This window comes from Tamandua tetradactyla, chromosome 1 (genome assembly GCF_023851605.1).
Source record: "Tamandua tetradactyla isolate mTamTet1 chromosome 1, mTamTet1.pri, whole genome shotgun sequence".
NCBI classification, from domain to species: Eukaryota; Metazoa; Chordata; class Mammalia; order Pilosa; family Myrmecophagidae; genus Tamandua; species Tamandua tetradactyla.
This window is the reverse complement of record NC_135327.1, coordinates 37,109,265-37,134,444: the sequence shown is the minus strand read 5'-3', so window position 1 is coordinate 37,134,444 and position 25,180 is coordinate 37,109,265. Positions and strand designations below refer to the sequence as shown.

At 49.5% G+C, this 25,180-nt stretch overlaps 2 protein-coding genes across 2 annotated transcripts; one reads left to right on the top strand and one right to left on the bottom strand.

The window, feature by feature from the left end:
* The first annotated feature begins 7,092 nt into the window (after window positions 1-7,092).
* Window positions 7,093-10,345, top strand: SSTR4 (somatostatin receptor 4). The gene has a single exon (XM_077114661.1). The coding sequence runs from the start codon at window positions 7,093-7,095 to the stop codon at window positions 8,251-8,253; it is 1,161 nt and encodes a 386-aa protein (XP_076970776.1). The 3' UTR covers window positions 8,254-10,345.
* A 9,636-nt stretch (window positions 10,346-19,981) lies between these two features.
* Window positions 19,982-23,799, bottom strand: THBD (thrombomodulin). The gene has a single exon (XM_077114657.1). It carries the CDS (start codon window positions 23,702-23,704, stop codon window positions 21,962-21,964), a length of 1,743 nt encoding a protein of 580 aa, XP_076970772.1. The 5' UTR covers window positions 23,705-23,799; the 3' UTR covers window positions 19,982-21,961.
* Window positions 23,800-25,180: the final 1,381 nt, after the last annotated feature.

Below are 25,180 nucleotides of genomic sequence, written 5' to 3'. Positions count from 1 at the left end.
CAAGATCTTAAAGGAATATATCTATATCCACTTAAAGAGATATAGAGATATATATAAAGATATATTTAACTTTTTATTTTGAAATAATTTCAAACCTATGGGACAGTTGCAAAAAATAATACAAAATCCATACAGAGAAGTTCAACATATACCCCCCCAATCAGACATCCAGATTCACTTTTAACATTTTATCACATCTGCTGTATCATTCTACCATCCCTTCATCCATCCATCCATCCATGCATCCATTCATCATCTATTTCCTAAATATATAAGAGTAGGTTGTCTACATCACACTCCTTGGACACCTAATAATGCCATGGATATTTCCTGATAACAAGGATACTCACTTTTGTGACCACCTTAAATGCAGTTTTCAAGATCAATTTGATGTTGATATAAGGCATACGTCTATACTCCAATTTTTTCATGTTTCCTAATGAACTTTTGGGCCTTTTCTCCTCCATTACTAGATCTGGTACAGGATCATGTATTGCATTTCACTGTCATTGTCATTTAAGTGGCACTTTTTTTTCTAATTGTGGAAACATAACATACAACATAAACTTTCCCATCTCCACCATTTCCAAGCACATCCTACGTTCAGTAGGATGAGCACAGTCACTACGTCATGCTGCCTTCACCATCACCATTACTAGAACTTTCCCACCACCCCAAACAGAAATTCTGTATCATCTGAGCATAAACTCCTCATTCCCCTTCATCCTGCCCCTGGTAATCCACACAGTACCTTCCATCTCTATGAATCTGCATATTCTAGCTATTTCACATACGTGAAATCATACAGTCATACAAGATCCACTTTGTGTCTGATTTATTTCACTCCACAGGGCTCCAAGGTTCATCCATGTTGTGACATGTGTCAGAACTTTGCCTCTTTTTAGTGCTGAATACCATTCCATTTGTATGGATATACCACATCTGTCCAACCAGTCATTTGCTGATGGACATTTAGGTGGCCTCGTCTTTATGTTTAAAGGAAGAGCTGGGTTCCTGAGCTAGATCTCAGATGGGAATCTTCCCTGATCTGAGCAGTGAGCATGTCCTGCAGCCTCACTCCCCTGACCATGCTGGGCACTTAGCTCTGGGTAGATCACTCCTTTTCCCTCCTCTACAGTGACTGATGAAAGTCAGGCCAGGCTGCTGAAAGCACTTCAGACGATCTTCTAAGTTTAGAAAGAGACAGAAGTGGCCCTCAGGGCTACTGTCATCATGTGAGCAGGGATGAGCCATCTCCTTGGTGTGGTATCATTTTTTTCAGGAAAACCATGTCTCTTGGAGACCTGGGAGCCTGAGACCAAGAAGTAGCTCAAGGTTGCAAGTGTCTTTATGCCTAAAGAGAACATTTGAGATACGGAAATGGTAGGCAATGTATTTATATTTCTAACAGAAAGGCACAGCTGCTTCCTTCCGGCTTGGCACTGGCATGCACGGGGCCCTGGCTCTCCTCTCATCACAAAGTATGGGAAACACCTCAGGACTTTCCAGCAGCAGGAACTAGGCATGCCTGCAGGCAGATTTAAGGACTCAGCTCAGCCACTGCTTTATACTGGAGGGTCTTTTAAGGTTGCTAATTAATAGTGCAGGAAAGCAGCTTGGGCCAATGCCAGGCATTTAATCAACAGACCAAAAACAGGCTCCAGTACATGCATCATACAGCAAAGGAGAAGGTAAGATCTCTTCATAAATCATCTCATAAACAGGCTTTGTTTTCCACCATTTGTACAGAGCATGAAAGTTTCATTAGGTTTTCCCTCCTGGTGATAAAATTAGGCAGGTGCATATTTATTGTTCTGGGAGAAAACAATGATAGGGACCCCACTGCACCAGCCTCTTCCTGCCTTCTGGAAACCCAATAATTCCTGCATACCCTGGGGCCCCAGGCCGTGTGCCTCTATAATCCCATCTAATTAAACGTTGCATAAGTGGCGCTCACCCCTGGCTGCACTGGAGAACCACCTGGGAGTTTCTATAATATATGGATACGTGGGCCCTTCGCCTGACCCAGTGACTCAGAACCCCAGGGAACAAAGCCCAGACATTAATGTTTGTAAAGCTTGCTGATGATCTGGCCAGACTGGCTGCACTGGATTGTGGTTGAGGACCCCGAAGTGCAGCAGGCACCCGGCCCCCAGGAAGGCACATCTTTGGAAGCCGGGACTTTGTCAGACCCCATGAGCTGTGCTGTAGGGAAGGACAGGACCTCTCCTGCGCCAGTCCTCTCACATCCCAGTGACAGGCGGGTTCTGGAAGAGATGCCTGCTCATTCCAGCTCACTCACTTCCCACCTGGGGATACACTACTTAACATCCATGTGCTGGGGGTAAAAAGACATGTGCATGAAGGCTTTGAACTGCGAAGTACTGGAGCCCCTGGCTTGTGTCATTAATAACAGTCAACACGCAGAGTGCCTATCCTGGGAGAAACACCAGCTCACTGCCATCAAGTGTCCTTACTGCTTCACCTTTGTCAATGCCTTCAGTCCATGTGACAGCCCATCTGCAGTAAGATTTAGCGCATTTTAAAGGGGATGATGTGGAGGTACAGAGAGGTTGAGTAACTTGCCCAAGGTCACACAGCTGGTGTGAAGTAAACATGGGACTCAGACCAAGGCAGTGAAATGGTGCTATGCTGTCTCCAAAAGTGCTCTGTGTGCAAAATCACCTCCCCTACCCCACACTGAATCAAAACTCCTAGTAACTTAGCCTCGTGGGTTTTTTCTTTTAGGTTTTAAATTCTTTATTTTAAAGTGATTTCAAATTTACAGAACAATTGCAAAAATAATATAAAATCAATAAAGGGAGCTCCAGTATATCCTCTACCCAGGTTTACTAACTTTTAACATTTTGCCACATTTGTTAGACCTTTTTTCTTTCTTTCTTTCTTTCCTTCTTTCTTGCTTTCTTTCATCTATTGATCATCTATCTTCTATAGTCTAAACATTTGAGAACAGGTTGCACACATCATACTCCTTGAGCACACAATACTTCCACGTGCATTTCCTAAGAACACAGGTATCCACATATGTAACCACCTTAAGTATAGTTATGAAGTTCAAGAATTTAACATTGATATAAAGCTTACAGTCTCTTTTCCATGTTTTTCATTTGTCCCTGGAATGTCCTTTTGGGCCTCTCCCATCCATCATTAGATCCTGTCCAGACTTACGTGTTGTGTTTAATATTCAGGCCTCTTTATTTCTCTCCTCTCTAATCATGGAAGCATATACACAACCTAAAGTTTCCCACCTCGACCACTCCAAGCACACGATCCCATGGCAGTAAGCACATCTGTGCTAGCCTCGCCGCCATCCTCAGGGTTGCTTCTGGACTTTGGGGGAATGGACATCCACCTCGGATCACCTGAATTTCCCAGCCTTCATTCCTCAAGTTCACGAGGTTTGGGGACTTCCATTACAAGGAGGCTGTGTTGACAGCAGGGACCCAACTTTGTTTTCTTGATAATTTGTTCATTTTAAAAGCTAAGATGCCTCCTCAATCCCAGAGCCCAACCCTCACCCCAGCAGTGGAAGGACTTGAGGGCAGCGTGAGGAAAAGGGATGGGCAGAAGATGGTCCATCTCGGAGTTCCTTCACCTGGAGACACAGGCCCCCACCATGTCCATTTTAGGAGGAGTGCTAAGCCCCCTGAGTTCTCATTCTCTGGGAATTCACCACTGCTTGAATGATTGGCATCCCAAATTCCCTCATTCCTTTCTAAACAGTCAGGAGGGTATTTTTAAAAACAGTATGAGCCCCTCCTCTCAGCCTTGGGCACACAGGACACATCAACTTAATTTCCAGCAGTGCCCCCTGTGTCATCTGTGAAGTGCATAAGGCACGGTGACCACTGGAAAACCATTTCCAGATGATATCCTGGGGACAGAGGGGCTTGACAGACTCTAAAATCTATTTCTTTCTCATTAGAAATGAAAATACACTCATATAGACTACTTAGTGCAGTAATGAGTTGAATTAAAATGGAAAGCTCCCTGTGGTTGGGGAATCCATACATTCTGGTTTGCTGGGGTTGGTCAAGGTTTAAGCCTGTTGTCTCAGAGTTGGGGGTTAAGCCTACTGTCTGATAGCACCTCCTGTCTCCACAGAACCTGGTTTAGGCACCACCCACCATCAAAGTGTTTGCTGAGGGCAAAGTAAGACCCCAAAGCTCAGTGTGTTAACAAATCTTGCTCTGGCATGGTCATATACACAAAGTTGGGATAACAGTCATTTGTTTCTCATGTATCTTAGGAGTGTTTAAAATGCAAGTAAAGAGTTAATAATGATAATGACAATATTAATAACACAGGGTGGATCACCAATGGCCTGTGCCACCTCTGGCCTTCTGGGGACAGCAGACCTCCCCTTTGGTCTCATTTCACAGGTTTCCCCTTTAAGGCCACCTATTGAAGGACAGAAAGAAACGACTGGGATGTCATTTGCCATCTCTGCTGAAGCTGGCATGCTCCAGGCACCTTCCCCACCATGTTCCAGTGAAGGAACTGAGGCATAAAGAGACTGAGAAATGTGCCCACAGTTGCAGTACTGGTGGGAGGTGCAGCAGAAATTGGAACTGGATTGTCTTATCTTGAGGCCAGGGCTCCCACCCACAGTGCTACAATGCCCCTGCCCTGTTGAGTGAGTACCTGGGAGGATCCAAGCCTGCCCCACTCTGCAAGCCCCACACAGTTTTGGAACAAGCCCTCAGCTCTTGCCTACACTGCTCCAAGAGCCCCCAAAAGGAACCTAGCTGCAGAGCTCACAGACCTGGGCCCTCTTGCCACCCTTAGCCAACACCTGGGAGCCCAGCAGACTGGATTCTGACCCTGCCATCAGCTTGTTAACATTCCCTTGCTTCTCCCCAGCTTTGGATGAGACCCTCACGAGGCACTCCAAGTCCCTTGCAGTCTGTTGTAGCTTTTTGTGCCCTTCACAACCTCCCACACCATCTGCCCCCTGCCAGGCACCCAGCGCCCTGCACCCGCCCCGCCCCCCGCCACACGTACCCAGGTACTTTGGAAATTGTTTCTTGCCCAAGGTGGCAGGTGAGAAAGGACACAAGAAGCCAGCTGTTCTGCACACAGGGGGTTATCCTCTGTGGCACTGGTCTTCAATGCCACCCTCGGCAGTGCCACAGGGGACAGCTACTCAACTAGCATTTCTGATTGACTGAATGAATGCTCTGTCCACCCCACCTGCCCCAGGACTCCAGAAATGCTGGGCTCATTTGTGCACGATGATAAGATCACATGAACCACTTACCTGTAGGGCTAATAACATGTAAGACAGTAACACACAGTTATCTAATTCAATGCTGGTTTCATATACTGCAAAGTGTGTGTACGGGGGGAGGGGCTGAAGGGAAAATATTAGGAGATCTAAATGGGAAAGACTCCAAAGGATCACCCGCAGGGGCAGGGGAAGGTCCAACAGGACATAAATTTTCAGGAAAGGGAGGGGGCTGGTCATTAAATGGACAGAGAAGAGTGCAAGAGAATGCACCCAGTAGGATGGACAGTCCTGGGCACCTCCACTCTGGGCCCATGGAAGGTTATTTGAGAAAAGTCATTTCAGCATCTCCCCCTAGAGACCAGGGTTATGGAACACACCCCTCTATGCCTACTCCCACCGAAATCTGAGGCTCTCTTTGCCCCTTCCCTCAAACCTACATATCTAAAGTGACAAAGGTGCCTTTGCCTTTCCCATAGGGGTCTCTCCCTTGGGGACAAATGATGTGCATGGGACAAGAAGGGCTGAAAGAGCCATCCAGCCTGCTCACCATGGGATGGAGGGCTGCTAGGCCAACTCCTAAATGAGCCCATCTGGGAGGCAGCAGTTAGGGACAGGTTCAGGGAGACCACCGCCCTGTCCCACGGAAGATGGGAAGGGTCCTGGGAAGGGATGGCTACCCTGCGAATAATTATCCGCATGTCACGAATTTGGGTGGGCCCTACGCAATTAGCAGGGTGGGGGTGGAACCGCCTGTTGGGTGGCCCCAGCCCAGAGCCATGAGCTCGAACACTCTAGAGTATTGGAAGGGGGAGAAGAGGAGGGAGAAGCACAGGCCAGAGCCCCGTCCGAACACCCCTACCGCGCCGCATTTCAGATAATCCGGGACAGACAGCCACGCAGAAACCAGCCCAGGCGCACTGCGCAGGTTCCCAGCGATGGGCCTACGTACCTGTAGTCTCCGCCCGCGAGGACCCCACGTACCTAGCACCTCGGCTCTGAGGTTGGCCTGCTTTTGTCGCATCTCTGCTCCGCGGGTCCATCTGCATTCCTCGCGCCCGCCCACCTCAACCCCACCGAGATCAATCTGAAAAGTTCCCTGGGTTCCTCTGCGCCGGGGAAGGGGGCTCCGGGCCTCAAACTAACCCTGGAACTCCCCGGGACCCCAGTTAAGAGCCTCACGTTCCGCCTCTTTAAAATGGGTTTACCGATAGACCCTACCCTGCAGGTTGGCATGAGGATTAACAGGGCAGTGGGGAGGGAGGCGGCGGAGGCGATGCCAAGTGCCCGGCAATTGGCTCTGCGCGCTCGGGTAGTTATCAGCGGATCCCGGAACCTCATAGCTACAGGAACCACCCCCCCCCCCCACCCCTACCCCCCCCGCAAGCACAGAGCAGGGGTGTGGGTTGGCTTCGAAAGGCTGAGGAAAACCGGAGCTGAGCAGAGGGGCCCGGGAGAGGACCCTGCGGGCAGGGCGAGCAGCGGGAAGAAAGGTGGGAGAGCGCGTCCGGTCCGAAGAGGACTCAGGCGCGGCGGGGAGCCCGAGTTGTCCGGAAACCGAGGGGGGAAGGACCGGGAGGGAACCCAAGAGAACCTGGGAGGATGCGGGTCCCCCGGCGCCCGGGAGTGTGGGGGCAACGGGAAGGACGCGGGCCCTCAGGCGTGGGGCGCGCGGCGCGGGGATTGGCGGGTGCTCTGAGCCGCGCCAGCCGCGCGCTCTTTAGGCGGAGCAGGCAGAGAGCCCGGTGCGCGTCTGCGCCAAGACCCAGGGGGCCCGCCGCCCGCGGTTTCTCGCGCTGCACCCTCTCTGCCTCGCTCCCTGCGCGCGGGATGCAGCCCTGGCCATGAGCGCTTCTCCGACGGTGCCCCTCTGGGGCGAGGAAGGGCTCGAGACGGCCTGGCCCCCCACGGCCAACGCCAGCCGCGCGCCGGCAGCCGAAGAGGCGGAGCCGGGCGCCGGGGGAGCTGCGGGCATGGTCGCCATCCAGTGCATTTACGCGCTGGTGTGCCTGGTGGGCCTAGGGGGCAATGCTCTGGTCATCTTCGTGATCCTTCGCTACGCCAAGATGAAGACGGCCACCAACATCTACCTGCTCAACTTGGCCATCGCGGACGAGCTCTTCATGCTGAGCGTGCCCTTCGTGGCCTCGTCGGCCGCCCTGCGCCACTGGCCTTTCGGGTCTGTGCTATGCCGCGCGGTGCTCAGCGTGGACGGCCTCAACATGTTCACCAGCGTCTTCTGCCTCACGGTGCTCAGCGTGGACCGCTACGTGGCCGTGGTGCACCCCCTGCGCGCCGCCACCTACCGACGGCCCAGCGTGGCCAAGCTCATTAACCTGGGCGTGTGGCTGGCGTCCTTGCTGGTCACGCTGCCCATCGCCATCTTCGCAGACACCAGGCCAGCTCGGGGCGGCCAGGCCGTGGTCTGCAACCTGCACTGGCCGCACCCGGCCTGGTCGGCCGTCTTCGTGGTCTATACCTTCCTTCTGGGCTTCCTGTTGCCCGTCCTGGCCATCGGCCTGTGCTACTTGCTCATCGTGGGCAAGATGCGGGCTGTGGCGCTGCGCGCCGGCTGGCAGCAGCGCAGGCGCTCTGAGAAGAAAATCACGCGGCTGGTGCTGATGGTCGTGGCTGTGTTTGTGCTCTGCTGGATGCCTTTCTACGTGGTGCAGCTGCTGAACCTGTTTATGACCAGCCTCGATGCCACTGTCAACCACGTGTCCCTCATCCTGAGCTATGCCAACAGCTGCGCCAACCCCATTCTCTACGGCTTCCTCTCCGACAACTTCCGCCGTTCCTTCCAGCGGGTTCTCTGCTTGCGCTGCTGCGTCCTGGAGGCCGCCTGCGGTGGCGCCGAGGAAGAGCCCCTGGACTACTATGCCACTGCCCTCAAGAGCAGAGGGGGGACAGGGTGCATGTGTCCCCCCCTCCCCTGCCAGCAGGAGCCGGGGCAACAGGAACCCAGCCGGAAGCACCTCCCCCTCACCAGGACCACCACCTTCTGAAGAATTCCTCCAGCAAGGCCACCTCCTAAGGTCTCAATATTCCCCACTCTCTCTCAATCCTGCAGATGAACCTCTCCTGGATGCTCTTCTAAGAACCACAACCCTGTTCCCACCAAAGCTCCTTCCTTCCAGCAGTCTGCGTGCTCTTCACAGAGGGTCCAAGTCCCTCTGCTGTTCTCCTGCCCCCAGGGCTCTCAGAAGGACACTTGGGTGGGGCTTGGTCTAGGGAACCCCTGGTCCAGGAGGAATGACCATCCATCTGTGACTTGTGACAGCAGCTCTGCTTGAGAGAGAACCGCCTCCTGCTCTCTGCAAACCGCCTTGTGTTCGGGGCATAGGGTGTCCGGAGAGAGAAGAATGAGATGCCTACAAGCACACTCCCCAGGCTTCTGTTCGTGGGCTCCTGGTTGCTAAGTGACATTTACTTGCAACAGCCGGGGTGCTTTGTCACCCCCCACCTCACCAGGCTGAACAGCTGCTTGCAATCACACGTGTCTCCTGGGCAGTCCAGCCCCGGTCCCAGGCTTCCTGTGAGTGGGAAAGGTTTGAGAAAACATGACATGGGGTTGGTTACGAAACCTAAAACCAGGTCAGTAATAAAAGGACGGAGAGGACCCAATCTCAGCTGGCTCCTATAATGTGACTATTTTGTTCCTGACGCTTTGGCATGAGATGTGAGACCTCATTAAAGCCTCCATACGCCACCATGGTGCGTGCGAGGGGGAGCCAGGAGGCAGGCAAAGCAGACAGAAAGGCAGGGGTGAAAAATCAGCTCGGGTTTTGGATAGAGGAGGCAATGCAATCATTCACTGCTTTTAAAAAATCAAAATTCAGTGAAACAGGTGGTTTGGTGGTAAAATGCTTACCTGACATGCAGGAGGCCTGGGTTCAATTCTGGGCCCATGTACAACCACCACCACCCCCCAAAAAATTCCGTGGAACATCGGGCAGATGTGGCTCATAAACATATGTATTCTGAAGACAGAAAAAGGCTGTAACTTTTTCCTGATGTTCTCCAAAGGAAAAATTATCATTCTTGAAAGGAAAAGGGTAGCTCATGAGGTATGTCAGTTCTGTTTTCACTAAGCAGAGGTTGAGGGAGGAAATGCTTGTCATGCTTAGGTTGGAATCTGGAGTACAAACATGCTATTAAATACACTTAAAGTTGTGTTTGGGACAGTCCTCACCTGGCTGAGCCTAGCAAAAGATGATCCTGGGTTTGGCTGGCTCAGTCCTGAGGCGGAGGGGAAGATGTATAGGGCTGGCTCTGTGTCTTTTAGGGTACCAGAAAGGGGCATGTGGGAGCTTCTGGGAGTGCCAAGAAGGAAGGCAAGGGTGGCCCCTCCATTGTGAGTGAGTACCCGCTCTTAGAGCAGGGAAGTAGCAGGTCTAGCGCCCTTCCCTGAAGGGTTGGCACCAAAACCCACGGTTTTCCCTGGCTTGTATGTGGGGCACAGACAGGATGCCCCCAGTTCTTGCCTACATGGTGGGGAGGGACTCCCAGGGCCAACTGTTAATGGTTCTTAGAAATTGAACCCTGTGCTTTTTCCTTATGGTTGGAGGTTTCAACTCCTCCCCAATGAATGAAAATAAAAAAGGACTTGCGTGGATTGTCTTTGGGCATATAAGCTTTGGATTCTTTCCTCCTCCATTTGTTCAGTTAGCAAAGGGCTCTGCAATGGGCAGTAAGAGTTGATCCACCATGTTTCATAGCTGGGTGCAAGGTGGGGGCGTAGCTGTTGAGAGTTTGTACATTCCGATGCTCTGCATCTGTCTCTGAGTCTGGCCAAGTGGCCATATCTCTGCTGTGGACTACAAGTCAGAGAGGTGACCATGGATTGAAAGTTCCTCACTAAGGCACTGAACTCCTTCAGCCCTCAAATTTGCCCAAACATAGAGACACATGTGTGGACATCAGCCATCCCTCATGAGTCGACACCACTGGTGACATCTTAGACATCTCGTGGCAGTCAGTCCCATGTCTGTTGGCTTTCTGTAACTGTCACTTCTAGGTAGTCTTTAAAACTGAGCCATTGCTTTGCACTTTAGGCCTTGGTATGGGGTGGGCTTGAGCTGACACCAGTGAGGGAGGGGTTCGTGGACGGAGATGGGCGTGGGAGGCTGAGCCTTCACTTGGCACTTGAAAACCCCCTGGGAAGATCAGTGATTACAGGATGAACTTTCCCTGATAAGGCAATGGGGCATGAACCAGGAATCCAAGTGGCATTCGTCTTTGGCTCCCAGTTTAGCACAGAATAAAACACCTTCTACTAAAAAAAAAACAAAAAAAAATACAACCTTTTTAATGTAGTGGTTGGTGGTTGAATGATGAGCAGTATTAGTGATGGAAAGGACAGGGAGGCAGGAGAATTTGGTTTCAGCCCAGCCCTGTGAGTGAGCAGTGATTTCACCTCCCTAAGACCCTCATTGAAAAATGGATGGCTTGCACAGAGGGAGGGTTCCTAAGGATTCCGTCTTCCTGGCTCTAAGCTCTATGCTTTCGCAAAATGCTGTAAAGATGTGATAACTGATTGGGGGAGGTCAGGAGTCAGCATTCTTCTATGCTCAGTCCTCATGCCACCACTTGTTAAAAATGAGCATTAATGCTGCCCTCCACCTTGTGATAATAAATCATGCAGTGAAGGGGTGGGGTGTCCTGTTGTCTGTTATTTTCTCAGCTGCAGAAAGTCTTTGCAATTTTTGGGTTTAACTCTGCAGCAGCAGCAAAGCCTCTGGAGCCTGCTCACCGTGCTGCTGGCTGTGGGTGGCTTCAGCCTGAAGTCTTCCTAAAGGCAGACTGTGTAAAACACTCCCTCATGGTTAGCACTCCCTCGTGGTTTGCCTGCAGTGAGACTGCAGTGAATTTAAGTCAGGAGCGAGACTCTTCTTTTCTCATGCATGGCTGCATGGATGAAACCATGGGGAAATGTGATGCTCAGTTGTCAGTTGCAGTGAATTATGAGGTCTGCTCACGACAAGGGTCCTGGTGCCCTCTGTCCTCTCCAGGAACGGTGCCTCTTCCCTTCCCTGGAATGAGAGAGGTCCTGTGCCTTTGTTTATGTCCCTTCACATCGGGCAATACGAATTGCATCTTGTGGTAGAGGCGATGTTTAAAAAACGGCATAATGAAATCTACCCCCTACTCCATGGTGTAGACAGCTTGCTAAATCTTTACTTGATTTTCTCCCAGAGAGTTTTGACAGATGCTGTTCGAGCCCAGTTTCCAGCCGCTGGCTGGCCCTTCCACCTGCGAATGCCTATTCTCTTTCTTTCCTCCAGGTCTTGCGAATCCACCCTTCTAAACTGACACTTTTCCAGAACTGAATTTTATTTCACAAGCATGTTTCTTTCCACTTCGTTATCTGAATTTCTGTTGTAAGTTGCATGGGTGCTTGGGGGAGATAAGAAAAAAATTAATGAATGAGTGAACAGAAGAGTGAATTGATATCTGATTGGTGGCTAGCAGAATGAGGGATTGGTGTTGGAAGGTCTCCGAGGCCACTGGGAAAGCAACCCAGAAAGCATGACTCAGTCTTCCCACCCTTCCCATGAGGTGGGAAGACAACTCCAGGAGGGATGACTGCACTGCGAGCCTCACCTTGAAACTTTATGTGGGAGCCAGCAGCAGCAGCACCTGGGAGCTTATTAGAAATACAAATTCCTGGTCAACACCCCAGAAGGGGAAACACTGAGGAGTAGGAGAGGAGGGGGCAGCCATCTGCGATTTAACAAAGCCCTCTAAGAATGTCTTATGGACTTCAGAATTTCAGAAGCACTGATTTGATTTGGGATTTGAGAAGCAGTGTTTCCCCAACTGTGACATTCATTAAAATGACCAGAGTGATTTACAAAATCCCAGCACCCAGGCCACATTCCCAATCAGTGAAATCAGAATCTTCGAAAGGGACTCCGGCATCAGTGTTTCAGAGTCCCTAGGAAATTCCAGTGATGCCAGATCAAGACCCTTGGTCACATTTGAATTTCAGATAAGCAGCAAAGAATATTTTAGTCTAAGTATGTCCCAAATATTGCATGGGACATACATACACTAAAAAATTCATCTTTTATTTAATCTCCAAATGTAACTCGGTGTCCTGTTTTTATTTATTTGTTATGATTTTATTTTTGTTTTTGCTAAATCTGGAGATCCTGTTGTAGGATAGTCCAGGGAAGTAGGCCAGGGACCAGTGGCATTGGCGTCACCTGGAAACTTGTTAGAAATGTAGAATCCCAGGCCCTGCCCCAGACCCCCTGCAGGTGATTCAGGTGCTTGGTTAAGTTTAAGAAGTGTGGGTTTATTGGCTACTGTGGTGTTTCATAATTTACCTGATCTGAGACGCATCAGGGCACTTGTTAAACCTAATTCCCACACCATTTGCCTGGATCACACAAGTTGGGGAATCGATGGACTCTAGGGTACATGCCATATTCTCAGTTTTGTTGTTTTGAACAGCAGGGTGAGCTTTCCCTGCCCCACTGCTGAAAGGCATTTTCAGTGGGGCATCTTTTCCTTGTTTTTGCTTTTAAATCTTGCTTTTAAGTCTTCTGAGAACTACATCAGTGCCAATAACATCATTTTAAAGATGATGATTCTACCTTGGTTAAAGCAGGAGATATTTATTGTTACATTTTGGTTTCTTCTGTTGTAAAGCATGGCTCCTCTGGTCAAGGGGCCTTAATTAGAGACAGAATTAAGTCATCTCAGAGCCAAATAAGATGGGCTGTTAGCTTCATGGGGCTGTGGGTAAGCGGGCAAGGTAGCCCCAGTTGGGGGACAGGAAAGTATCCACATGGGGTCATAAAAAGGGAAGGGGGAGGAATTTTGCTGATTAAAGGTAAGAGATTATCAAATAATTTTAATTTGCTTCAAATTAGAAAGAAATTGAAGAAGGAATTAAAAAATGACTTTATTACATTGTTACCATTTGCCTTACTTGGTCTCATTTACACCTACAAACACCTTGCTTACAAAATTTGGGGGGGGGGATCCAGTAGAAGGGCCCCTGGATTGCACCCTGCCCCTTCCAGTCTCCTTGGTTCCCTGTTAGCCCCTGACACAAAACTGAGGAATGTTCCAGATCATTTGTTACTACCATGGCGTGAGGCAACTTGCTTCCCATTTCTTTGTTTGCATTGATGCATTAAACTTTCTGTATTTATAATATGAGCATATTATGAAAAGCAGCAGGTGTGTTAAACTGCAGTTTTTATTCACACCCCTGGATCGATATCCATGGCCAAAGCAGGTTTTCACAGCCCAGGGAAGAGCGATTGATTGTGAGTGTTTGTAGACAAATGAACAAAGCAAGGAGTCATTTCAGTTTTCATATCCCAGCAATTAAGTTGCTGCCTTGTTTCAGCTCAATTCATCAGGAGAAAACAGCTTCTATTCATTACTTGCTGAATCTTGTGTTTTGCAAGGATTTCATAATTTAAAATGACATCTCTTAGCTCTCATTCCTGGATTGTACATATTCTTTTAATTTTCTGGTTGGTGCATTCATAGGATGAATTTTCTGAGAGTTTAGCATTCCGAGCAGTGGCATCTGGAGGCCTCAGCGATACCAGTGAACGAACTATCACTTACGTAGTTCATCGGCTGGATGAGGTAGTGGCTGGACACCTTGCTTTTTGCTATTCTTGTTCTGCCTCTCAGGACTTGGAGTGACAATTATTGAGTTCAGTGTGAATGGAAACATTTTTTTTAAATCCGTAGTAGAAACTACCTTTAGCCACCTCGCAGTGAGAGACCTTGCTCTACCTTTTCAAATTGGCTTTAATGTACTGTTGAGTGACCAGCCAAGACTGCAATTTTTCCAGCCGGCCAGGAAGGTGGCATTTGGATGATACATTGCTCACGTGTCAGGGTCTCACCCAGTTTGACAGCACGATATCTCCAGGCAAAGACAAATACTGTTTTCACGTTCACCTTAAATTTGTGGCTTCGCTTTCATTACACGTACCATACTTAGTGCTTCTTATATGTAAAAAGCTGATGTCAAAGGATAAAAAAAACCTGGCACGTTTTGGCTGTCTCACTTCAGAAATAGGAAGTTGGAAGCCTGATTTTGGACAATCAAAACTCTTTTCTGGCAAGCTGTAGGTTGTGAATCATCCCCAGCTCTCACAGTCTTTTACCCTAAGCTTTAGACTGGATAGCTTCAGATTTCTTAAGCACATTTTAAAATCCTAAGGCTGTGGTAGCCCTGCAGAAAAACACCTGTTTCAAAGCTTGCTTGCTATGAATCAACTATATTATTTTCCCATTACTATAATTTGATTCCATTTGTGTGTGTGTCTTAAGGAAAATATACTCACATATACATTTTCAATGCCTAGAATGATACACAAATTTTTACATGGTTACCTCAGGGGAATGAGATTGGGGAGATCAGAGGTGAGGTGAATTTGTATGTTTCTAATTCTTTCTGCAGCATTTCAAATTTATGCAACAAGCATATATTATTGTACTTTTAGAAAGATTAGTGTGGCAAGAAACTCAGCATGAAATGGATGCTAGTTTGAAGAATCTGGGTGAAAAGTTAGGATTTAAATAAACACTCAAATTAAGTTCCATTTTTCAGCACTTAGACTAACTGCTTCCATTTGCACTCTGTTTTTCAAATGTATTTTCAAAAATACCTTTTGCTTCAGATCTTCCTTTTAAGTATTAATGCAGCCTTTTGGAGACTCACAAAATCAGCAATTTCTGTAATCGTTGCCTAGGAAAGGATCTTGGATTAAATGATATTTGAGAACCCTTGAAGATTATATATTTGGTGAAATGGAAAAAACAGCAGCCAGACAAACTCAGGAATGATGTTTATCACAAAAGAACAGCCTTTCCTTTCTGATGCAAATAGATATGGCAACCTACTGAACATGAAGCTTGCAGCAGTGGAAAAAGGAATTTTAAACTTGGTTCCATGCAATTTGTTCTTTCACCCAGACAGAAATTAAGAACAGAGAAAAGTGACATTTCCTTCCCAGATTATCTGGAAAAATGTCAATGCTTTCCTATCTTTAAGTAGATGCCATTGTTCATCCTATTACAGAAAAAAGAAGAGGTATTTATTTCCTGCATGTTTTCAATAAAAACGTGAAATCCAATGGAAAAAATCCTAAGGCTGTGTTCTCTGATGTAACTCTTCAACATTCAGCACCATCAACCAGTGACACACTCCCAAAAGTCTGCCGAGTTGAGAGGTGTGCGGTTGGCGTGAGTGTAGAAGAGGTGCTCAGCACTTTTGTCAAGCAATGCAAAAATGACGAGCTTAAACGGGCTGCTTCCTGCCCTCATAGAGCCTGGACTTAAGTGGTAAAAGATAGGCACTTCTTGAGTAATCACAGAAATGAGAGCATCATTTTAAACAGAGATAAGCACCATATGATAAAGGGATTTGGTTTCTATGAGATGATAAATAAAAGAACTTGACCTTGTCACAGGGCAGGTTTCCCCAAGAAGGCTGCTAAGAGATAACTTCCAAAGGGTAAGTGGGAATTAATGAGAAGAGGAAGGAAGTGCGTGGAAGGGTGTAGAGGGCTCTAGGCAGAGGGAACAGCATATGTGAAGGGCCCAGATCACTAGCTGAGTTGCCTGGAATGGGAGTGGTGATGATTCAAATAAAAATGTGGAGCTTCATAATTATCAAAATACACCATGCAAGGCTGCAGCAAGGTGGGGGAGGAGGGTAATAGAAATGACTGGATTCTGGGGGCTTTACCCATAGAGATAGTGGAGCTGCCCAAGGTAAGTGGGGTGACCATGGGAAGAGCAGGGAACTGGGTAAGAGGACATAGACACACACCTTGGATGCAGCCCAGCCTCTACTTATCTGCTCAGGGTAGCCACAAGTAAGTTAGGTAGCCCTGTAAAAAGCAAACAATATCATAAGGCAGATGAACAAAAAGGAAAAATGAGGAGAGACAGAATTCAAAGTGGAGAGACCCCAAAATCCATTCCTAAGCTTCTTTCCCAGTTAGGGAGATCTCAGTCAATTTGCACAGGGATCCACTGCCCTTTTGACTTCGGAATTTGAACAGGAGCATCCTAGGCTCCAGAAACCATTTCAAAATATAACAGTTTGCACATGTCCCTTGGGCAATTTGCTAATTTCTTTCTTTCCTTTTAAAAAATAAATTCAAGATTTCCCATCTGTACCCACAAAGCAATAAGCATTTTTCTGTCTCTAAGAATTTCCCTAAGTGGAATTGTGCAATATTTGTTCTTTTATGTCTGGCTTATTTTAGTTAGCATAATGTTTTCAAGGTTCATCCATGTTGTCGCATGCATCAGAGCTTCATTCCTTTTTATGGCTAAGTGACAGTCTGCTATTTGTACACATCACATTTTGTTCAGCCTTTCATCTGTGGGTGGACACCTGGGTTGCTTCTGCCACTTGGCTATTGAGACTAATGTTGCAATGAACATTCGGGTACAAGTACCTGAGTCCCTGCTTCCAGTTCTTTTGGGTATAAGCCTAGAATGGAATTGCCTAGTCATACAGTAGTTCTATATTTAACTTTTTGAGGAACCACCAAACTGTTTTCTACAGCAGCAGCATCTTACGTTCACTGATTTCTTAATCATTTTTTACTCTGGGCACATAAGAGAAAGTATAGCTTCTGACCAAGCCAGGGGTTTAGAACTCTCTTTGCAGCCTCGTGAAGCCTCGTTCATTCCTAGTTGCTGTGAAGTATGTCTCTAGACCCACCAGGAGGAGAAAAATCACCTTCCTACTTTCCGAGAGCATGCAGACCTGACTGTGCAGTTTGTGTTACTCTATTAATTTTATATTCATGTTCACTATGACCATATCCCATGCTCTGGAAATGCATTGACATATTAAAAAAAAAAAAAAAAAGAAGCCTCTGCTTGCCCCCATCCTCTTCTCAGCTTTTCCCTCTTTCTCCTGGGGTTAGTTCGGATTTCTGCGGTACCACCTCTTGGAGGGCATATGACATTTGAAGTAAGAAACAGTTTGAGCCCAGCAAAGAATTGCCTAAAGTCATGCTCTTGGTTTACATTACCATGCAAAAGCAAGTTTATAAAAATATGTGCTTCTTTTATAAGGATGACGTTGTACAAGGCTTGAGAGTCCCAAGGAGTTTGTGGGCAGTGGGGGTCCCTATTCTCAAGGAAATTACATTTAATCAAGCCAAGAGGCAAATGGAAGAGGGAAGGAGGCAGGGGCATGGTTGAAAAGCCCTTCTCGTCCTTGCAGAGGTAGTGAAGCAAAGGTTTGCTCCACTCCCACAGCTGGATGGGTTCACTAGAGAGGCATGACCTCTGCGAGAAAACAGGGTGAAAAATTTGTGGAGAGAAACAGAGAAACTGCCTAGCATGTACAATGGAGAAGAGAAGCAGGTTCCCATTGCAGGGTAATATCGGTCATGAAGTTTCCTATTTAAGATTTCTTTCAGCCAGAAATTTGATTTGGGGGGACTGTCTGACCTGAGGCGGGGGGGACATCGTTTCCATGAACCCCATTTTGATCATCTGTGGTTGTCACTGTAACCTGAGACCCCTTTGCTGTTCGCTCCCACCCCCACCCCTGCCGTTCAAAGGCGAGACATTTAGGAAAGACAGCTCCGTGTTCTTTTGTCTTTCGCAATCACACTCTCAAAACAGGCTGAAGAGGGTTTTGATTCTGTTAGAAGCTGATGTTAAAACAATATTTAGTTTCTCTTCTGAGAGGAAATCTGCTGTTTGTGTACATCTGAACCTGCTGACCAAAAAAAATGAGAAAGGGCCCACTCCAAACAAAAAGAAAGAGTGCTGAACTGGGGCCCACATTCCGAAAAGAGAAAGAAAGTCAGAATTGGGCGTTGTCTGTATTATTTTAGGAAGAAACGCCTAAAATGTTGGAGATGTGCTTTTGAATGACCTGGAGGTCCCCGCCCCCACCCCACTGCGTCAGGATCATGTGAAAAGGTGTTACTCATTTATTCTTTGTAACCTCCATTGTCTGTGAACAACTGATGTTGTAATTAAACCCCATTTAACCCAAAAACAACAGGAGCCCCCAAAAGGTAGAACTTGGAGCTCTGGTGAGGACGGATGAGGATGGGCAAGGGCTGGTAAGGGCAGGTGAGAGCAGTTGAGGGCAGGTTAGGGCAGGTAAGGGCAGGTAAGGGCGAGCTGCCTGTGTAAGGCTGCAGGGTCCTGCCTAGGGGGAGCCTGCCTGGGGGAAGCCACATTTCTGTTTGTTCTCTGGGCTCTGGGAAAGCAAGCAGGGCTCCTGGGCTTGTGGAGAAGGTCTCTGGACTCCTCTACTTTGTTGGGTCTCATGAAGAGGAAGAACAGGCCACACTTTGGAGTGGGGTTTTATAGCTGCAAGGCATCTCACCCTACTGGAACATCTCCCTCCTGAAGCTCTCGATGCCTAAAATTCCACCATCACATCTCCTATAGGATATGTGTCCCTTTCAGGTTCCTGCATCTTCCCTTGAAAAAACCCTTTACATTTTCTGCACAACCTTAAGTTTGTCCCCAAGACATTCCGGGTATATATGACCCTCACATTCCATGTTAGCCCTGCTGAGGCCTTACAAGGAAACTGTGTTGGTAGAAGTGGCTGTTACCTTCCCAATTTCAACACATGCTTGGAATCTTAGCACACACTTATGAAATCTCCTTGAGTGGCTCACTTCCCCCTAGGTTAGAGCTCACCACCTTTAAGCTGGTCTCCCCCTACTCACCCTTATCTCTGTTTCCAACTGTGTGAAAGAAGCCCTCTCCATCCTCCCATCTAAATCTGTCCTGTGATGCTTTCCTAGCATTTAGCAAGCATGCATCACTCTTTCTACGATACAGATCCTTCGGGAATGAACATTTGTTTGGTGCATGTCTTCCGCATTGTCAGTTTCACTAGGCAGGACTTGTCCCCATGCCTTTCATCATGTCAGGCTCGGAACAAGTGTTCAATAAAATAATTGCTGAATTAGTCCAAGAAAAGAGATTAGGTCTAGAAGGGGGACAAAAAGTCATTTGACTGCAATAATATTCAAATTCTGGCTTATTCAGAAAATCCACCCTCCACCTTCTTCCCCAGGCACTTCCACGTTGTGGAACATCAGCAGCAGATACGGATGAGGTCCTGGGATTCTTCCACAGAACTACATTTCCAATGAACGGAACAGAAAGCAGAGACCACTGAGGTTGGCCCACAGGCTCTGTTTTATAAGGCCAACCCTGATTTTAAACACTATGGGATAGTTTTCAGAGCATACTGACTTATTTGGGCCTGGGGGCTTTCTCAGAGAGGAGAAGCAGTTACTTAGCTGTTTGGAGCACCTCACTTCAGGTGCAGTGTGAAAAACAGAGACGTTGGCTTCCCACATGACAAAAACCGAGGATCATGGAGAAGCATTATATAGATGCATAAAAATATCTGAATATTTGCCCAAACTCAATTTTCCTCTAACTTCTGCTCTTTGAGGATATTCAAAGCCTTACGTATAAAATTCAGCCAGCTCCACCCTCCCAAAGAGAGGGGCCCAAGAAAGCTGAGAACTGAAAAGACAGGGTTTCTGATCTCCCAGTGGAAATGAGAATGATTTGATACTGGATGAGATCTTGGTGTTTAGAAAGGAGTGTCTGAATTTGAGCCACAAGTGTAGACAATTCCTGACTCTTTTAGGTTTGGGTATCTCATGGAGCAAATAATGTCAAACCATTTGCAGAAGGACACAGTTGGGGTTCTGGAAATATCTCAGGAAGGACTGCTTCTTTAATTCATTGAGACAAACAATCCTATAATGTATTTTAAAACTCATACACAAAACTCCTCATGTACGAAGTTGTTATGGTTACAGAAGGAAAAATACATATTTTTGCCAACACAGATAGCGTGCAATCTTGCTACAGTGAAGGTATCTCAGCTGGAAAGATCTTTGAAAGTCAGAGCTGGTGCCTGGTTCAACTCCCACAGGTGGTGGGGTGGGCGGCAGCTATGTATGCCTCTCATGCATATGCATCTGACTATGAACCCCATTTAATAACATAAAAACTGGGGGAGGGGAGGGTTAAGACAGGTAACCCCAGAGCACACTGTAATTTTCTTTTGTTTTCCACATGTGAAGTCATAGGCAAGGGTTTTTCCTGTGTTCTAGTTTATTTCCAATAAATAAATAACTATTTACAAATACAATGAGTTTACAAAATAGTAGAGGCAAACCTTTGCCATTACAAAAGAGGCACATTATATGATACATTTATTTTCCATCCACCGAAGCACGATTTCATTGTCCTAGCTTAATGAATCAAAACACCTCCACCCTGTGTAGCAATGTCTAGAGATGTGTACCTAGTCTTTCCTATCAGAAAGCAGAGCTATATATATATACAATAATTCCTCAGTTTCTTGGGAGTAAAGGGCCTGACTTGGCCTGCTACTTATTACCAATCTACTTTTAATGTATTCCAGAAATTCGGCAGCTGCCTGATGCTCCTCCAACTTTGCTGGGCAGGCAAACCCCCTGCAGATCTTGTTAAAATACAAATTCCAATGCAGTTGGTAGGGTGGAGCCTGGGATTCTGCATTTCTAAAGGCTCCTGGGGAAGGACCACCTTCTTGCAAGGGCCCACATGTCCTGTGGCCTGCACTCCGAGGCCCCTCTGAAAAGGGAATGATTCCCCAGGGACTGACCAAGGCGAGGTCCTACTGGTACAGCTTCCAGGCACCATCCCCAAGCTCCAATCCCCACATATCCAGCAAGGCTGGTTTCATTTTTTTAACCAGTTTGTCTCCTAGTGACAGAGGAACAGTGAGAGTCAAAAGAATAACTGGCATGAATTATGCAGCTCAAAACTTTCTGAACTGTTCCCCAGAAGGGGCTGCTCTTATGCTCTCAAGTTGGAGCAACCATTGAACAGTTTGTACTTTCTCAAAAATCATTAATAGTTATAATAATGGAAAGAAACCTGCATTAGAAGCTTATCAACAGTTACTACTTTATCAGTCCAATTCAAAACAACGTGAAACAAACAAACAGCAATAGATAATAATAAAACCCAGGCTCACTGTTTTTAAACAAAACAAACAAAAACTCCTTGGGTTTAATTTCTGTGGGGGTGAGGTGACCCCATTCCTGGGACAGGGGAATTGGGAGAAATGAGGGGAAATGGGGTTTGGTTTCACAAAAATGCCAGAGGACTGGAAAGAAATTTACCAAGATAGTTCAACTGCCACATGAGTTGGGAGTATATAAATAGAAAGATGAGATAGAGGATAGACAGACAGACAGATGGATAAATAGGGAAAAAGATGTAAAATGTTATCTCAAACAGGTAAAAAAGCAAAGTAAAAAATCCTAACTACTTTTAAAAAAATAAATATCTTCATTATCATTTACAAACCAATGACATCACTAGTCCACAGGGTCACAGCCTGCAGAAAAGTTTGCCGCTCAATAACACTGCCCGAAAGCCCCTTGGTGAGACCCTGGGGACACTCTGCGGTCTGTGTCTTAAATGTAAAACTGCCATCTCTGACCAGATGTCCAGGGTCGAGGAGGCTCGGAGCATGAAGTCCTCTTCCACCTCCCGGGCCATTCCCTGGAGTCAGCGAAAGAAGCTGAGGGAGGAAGGGTCTTCTCCAGTCTTGACACCAATTAAGGTGCTTTTGCTTAGCCAGAAGTAAGGCTGTGGGGGAGGGGCGGGGGAAAATGAAACGCAGCAGGAACAGGAAAGGCCATACCCAGGCCCTCAGAGTTTCTGGGGTATCCGCTCTAATCGCACATTCGACACTACCACTTCCTTGGCGGGGGCCGCACACTTGTACTCCAGCTCCGCACGCGCGGCGCCCTGCTTCTTGCGTAGGTGGCAGAGGAGAGCCAAAAGTGCCACGACCAGCGACAGGCTCGCGATGGAGATACCGATAAGCAGGCCCGAATGCACCGGCCTCGCAGCAGGGGGGCTCGAGGTGGCGCCTGGCGCCGGGCTGGTTGGGAGCTCTCCAGAGCCACCGTCCTCGTCGCCGTGGCTCTCCACGACGGGGTCACAGTCGGTGCTAGTCTGGCCCGCAAGGGGTGAGTCCGGCCCGCAGAGGCACTCGTAGCTGCCGGGGAGGTTGCGGCACGAGTCCGGGCAGTAGCCGTTGTCGCATTCGTTGATGTCCGAGCACATGGAACCCTCGTCCAGGATGTAGCCTTCGGGGCACTGACAGCTGTCCGGGGAGTTGGGGTCGCAGTCGGCCGGACACTGAGTCTGGTTGCAGAACATCTGGCACCTGTGAGGGTCTTGTGGACTGGACGCGAAGCCCTCGGCGCAGACACAGCGGTAGTCGGTGCGGCCCAGGGGCTGGCACTGGTACTCGCAGTTGGCGCTAAAGCACGGGTCCGGGGGTTCCACGCACTCGCCGTCTATCAGCTCGTAGTCGGAAAAGCACTGGCACACGAAGCCCCCCTGCGTGTTGACGCACCGCTGAGGGCACAGATTAGGCGTCAGCAAGCAGTCGTCCACATCTTCGCAGTGGTGCAGATCGGCGGCCAGCTGGTAGCCCGTCTCGCACATGCACGTGTAGTTGCCGGGCACGTCCGCGCGGCGGACGCAGAAGTGTTCGCAGAGGTGGTCACACGAGTGCGCCTCGGGCGCGGCGCAAGAGCGCCTGTCGGCCAGCAGGGCGGCGTCGGCCGGGCAGACGCAGCGGGGTGCCCCTGCGCTCCCGTTGCACGCGTGCTCGCAGCCGCCGTTCTCCACACTGCAGTTCCAGGCGCCCGGCTCCTCCCGGCCCCAGCGCGCCTCGGCAGTTCCCGGTAGCGCCGCGCACACCAGCTCCAAGCCCAGCGGCGCCACAAGGGCGGAGCTGCCCACCGGCAGCGCCTGGAAATCCGCGCCGCGGGCCCCGAAGGGGGTGCTGTAGGTGTTCAAGGCGTCGGCGGCTGCCGCGGCACGGGGCTCCACAGCCAGAGGTCTGCAAGAGGCCGCAAAGTGGAACTCGCAGAGGAAGCCGTCGGCCTCCGCAGCGCACGGCCACTCCTCCCAAACCGGCTCGCTGGGCTGGGGCACCCCTGCCGCCGAGACGACTACGCACAGCGGGCCGCAGAGAAGCGCCCCGTTGCCGTCAGGCCGCGCCCACCTGCTGTAGCTGGTGTGGTTGTCGTCCGTCACCCATTGGAAGCCACGCAGGGGCCCTAGGTGCTGCGGGTCGCGGCAGCCGGGAAGGAGCTGCAGGCCTATCCAGAGGCGCTGGCCGCCGCCGCCGCCGCCGCCGTCGCCGCCGCTCAGAAGCAGGGAGATGACATCAGCCGCTACGGAGGAGCGCACGGTCATCAGGTGGCCCTGCAGACGCCTGCAGGCGTCGCTGGCGGCGAAGAAGGTCGCAGGGCCCCGAAAGAGCGCGAAACAGTCGTGCTCGACGCACTGGCTGCCGCGGAGCTGTGGCTGCGGGGCCGCGGGGAAGCCCAGGCCTGCTGGGGCCAGCAGAGCGAGGAACAGGACACCTAGCATGCTGCCGGGCGCGCCGCGGGCGGGGAGGCGCGGGGCGGGAAGGTGTCCGGCCGCCGCCAGCTGCTGGGCCAGGCAGCCTCTGACATGCTGGCAGGCTGCAGCCCGCGTTTATAAGCGCGCCGCCTGCCCTCCCTGGACGTTCGGGAAAAGGAAGGAAGTGCCTGGTGGGAAGGGCTGATGGTGCATTCTCGGATTACTGGGTTCTGCAAACGCCGTGCGCCGCCCTAGCGCCCGGGATCACCTCCGGGGATGAGTAACCCTAACAGGGCACTGGGAGGTCCCGGGCGGGGCCGCGGACGCAGGCGCCGCCCAAAGGCAGCACCCTGGCGGGTCAGACAGGCCTTGGTCCCCGCCCCGCCCCTCGGTCACCAACGCGCCATTCCCCAAACAGGCCCCACCCTCTCGTTTAATCTTCAACCCCTGCATAATGTCTTGGTCTTCTATCTTGTTCTTCCTAACTGTACTGTCACCAACGTTGCAAGAGTAGCCTCGAGGTTTCAGGGCTCTGGGAGGAAAGCTGGGGGTGGGTGGGAGGAGGGCTTTGGATAAGGGAAGGTAGTGCTCAGGAGTGTGCTCAGGACTGCGGGGCTCTGAGAGAGGATGCCCCCGGCCAGGGCGCCTAGCTGAGGAGGCCAGGGGAGAGTTCGGCCCCAGCATACGGAGGAGATTCTCTCGCAGGGGTGAGGGCGGCAGAGGGCGATGGAGAGAGGTCTGGCCTAACACCCGCGCCCCCGGGAGGTCCGGCTCGCGCGCTGCGGAGACCAGACCACATCTCCCGGGTGGGAAAGTCGCGGAGCACACTGTCGGGGCCCCGTGTACTTATGACTATTTCGGAAGCCTGGGCAGGCGAACACCTGGCGAGCCCCGTTGGGGGTGGGGAGGGGGGCTGGCGTGTGGGGACCGCCTTAGGTTGTGTTTTCCACCAGCTTCAAAGAGGGACAGACCATCTCGTCCCAAGGCATTCGCGGGGAACCATTAGCCCAGAGCATTGATAATGGAGGGGTTTATAAATGCAACTTGCGTGGCAAAGGATACTGAAGAACCGCGGTCCTGCCGCGGGCTGGGTGGGGAGAGCTAGGAAAAGGAGATAGAACTATGCCACTTTCCACTTTACCTGCTTATTCACTTACCGAATGCGGATTAAAGTGAGTTACAACTTTACGGAGAGAGGCAAACTTTTGAACACTTCACAGTCACTCGCAACGAATCGCCGGGAGGCGGCGCTATTGTATTCCAAACAAAGACAATAAACTTGGAGATCCTCAAATTTGTAGGGCTGGAAAGGGTTAAGGGGGCCTGGAAACACAGCGGCTTAGCCCTGGGGTAGGAAACTCGACTCCGCGGATTCCCTGGCCGATTGATCTTGCCTCCTGATTCAGCAGAGTCCAGATTTTAATACAGAACAGGAGGGGACACTTTCTCACCTGTGCAAAGTGAGTACCTGCCTTGGGGAAGCTGCCCTGAGGGTCTCTGACC

What these genes read in the sequence shown, in the direction of transcription:
- SSTR4 (XM_077114661.1), top strand. Translation starts at nt 7,093, where the DNA reads ATGAGCGCTTCTCCGACGGTGCCCCTCTGGGGCGAGGAAGGGCTCGAG.
- THBD (XM_077114657.1), bottom strand. Translation starts at nt 23,704, where the DNA reads ATGCTAGGTGTCCTGTTCCTCGCTCTGCTGGCCCCAGCAGGCCTGGGC.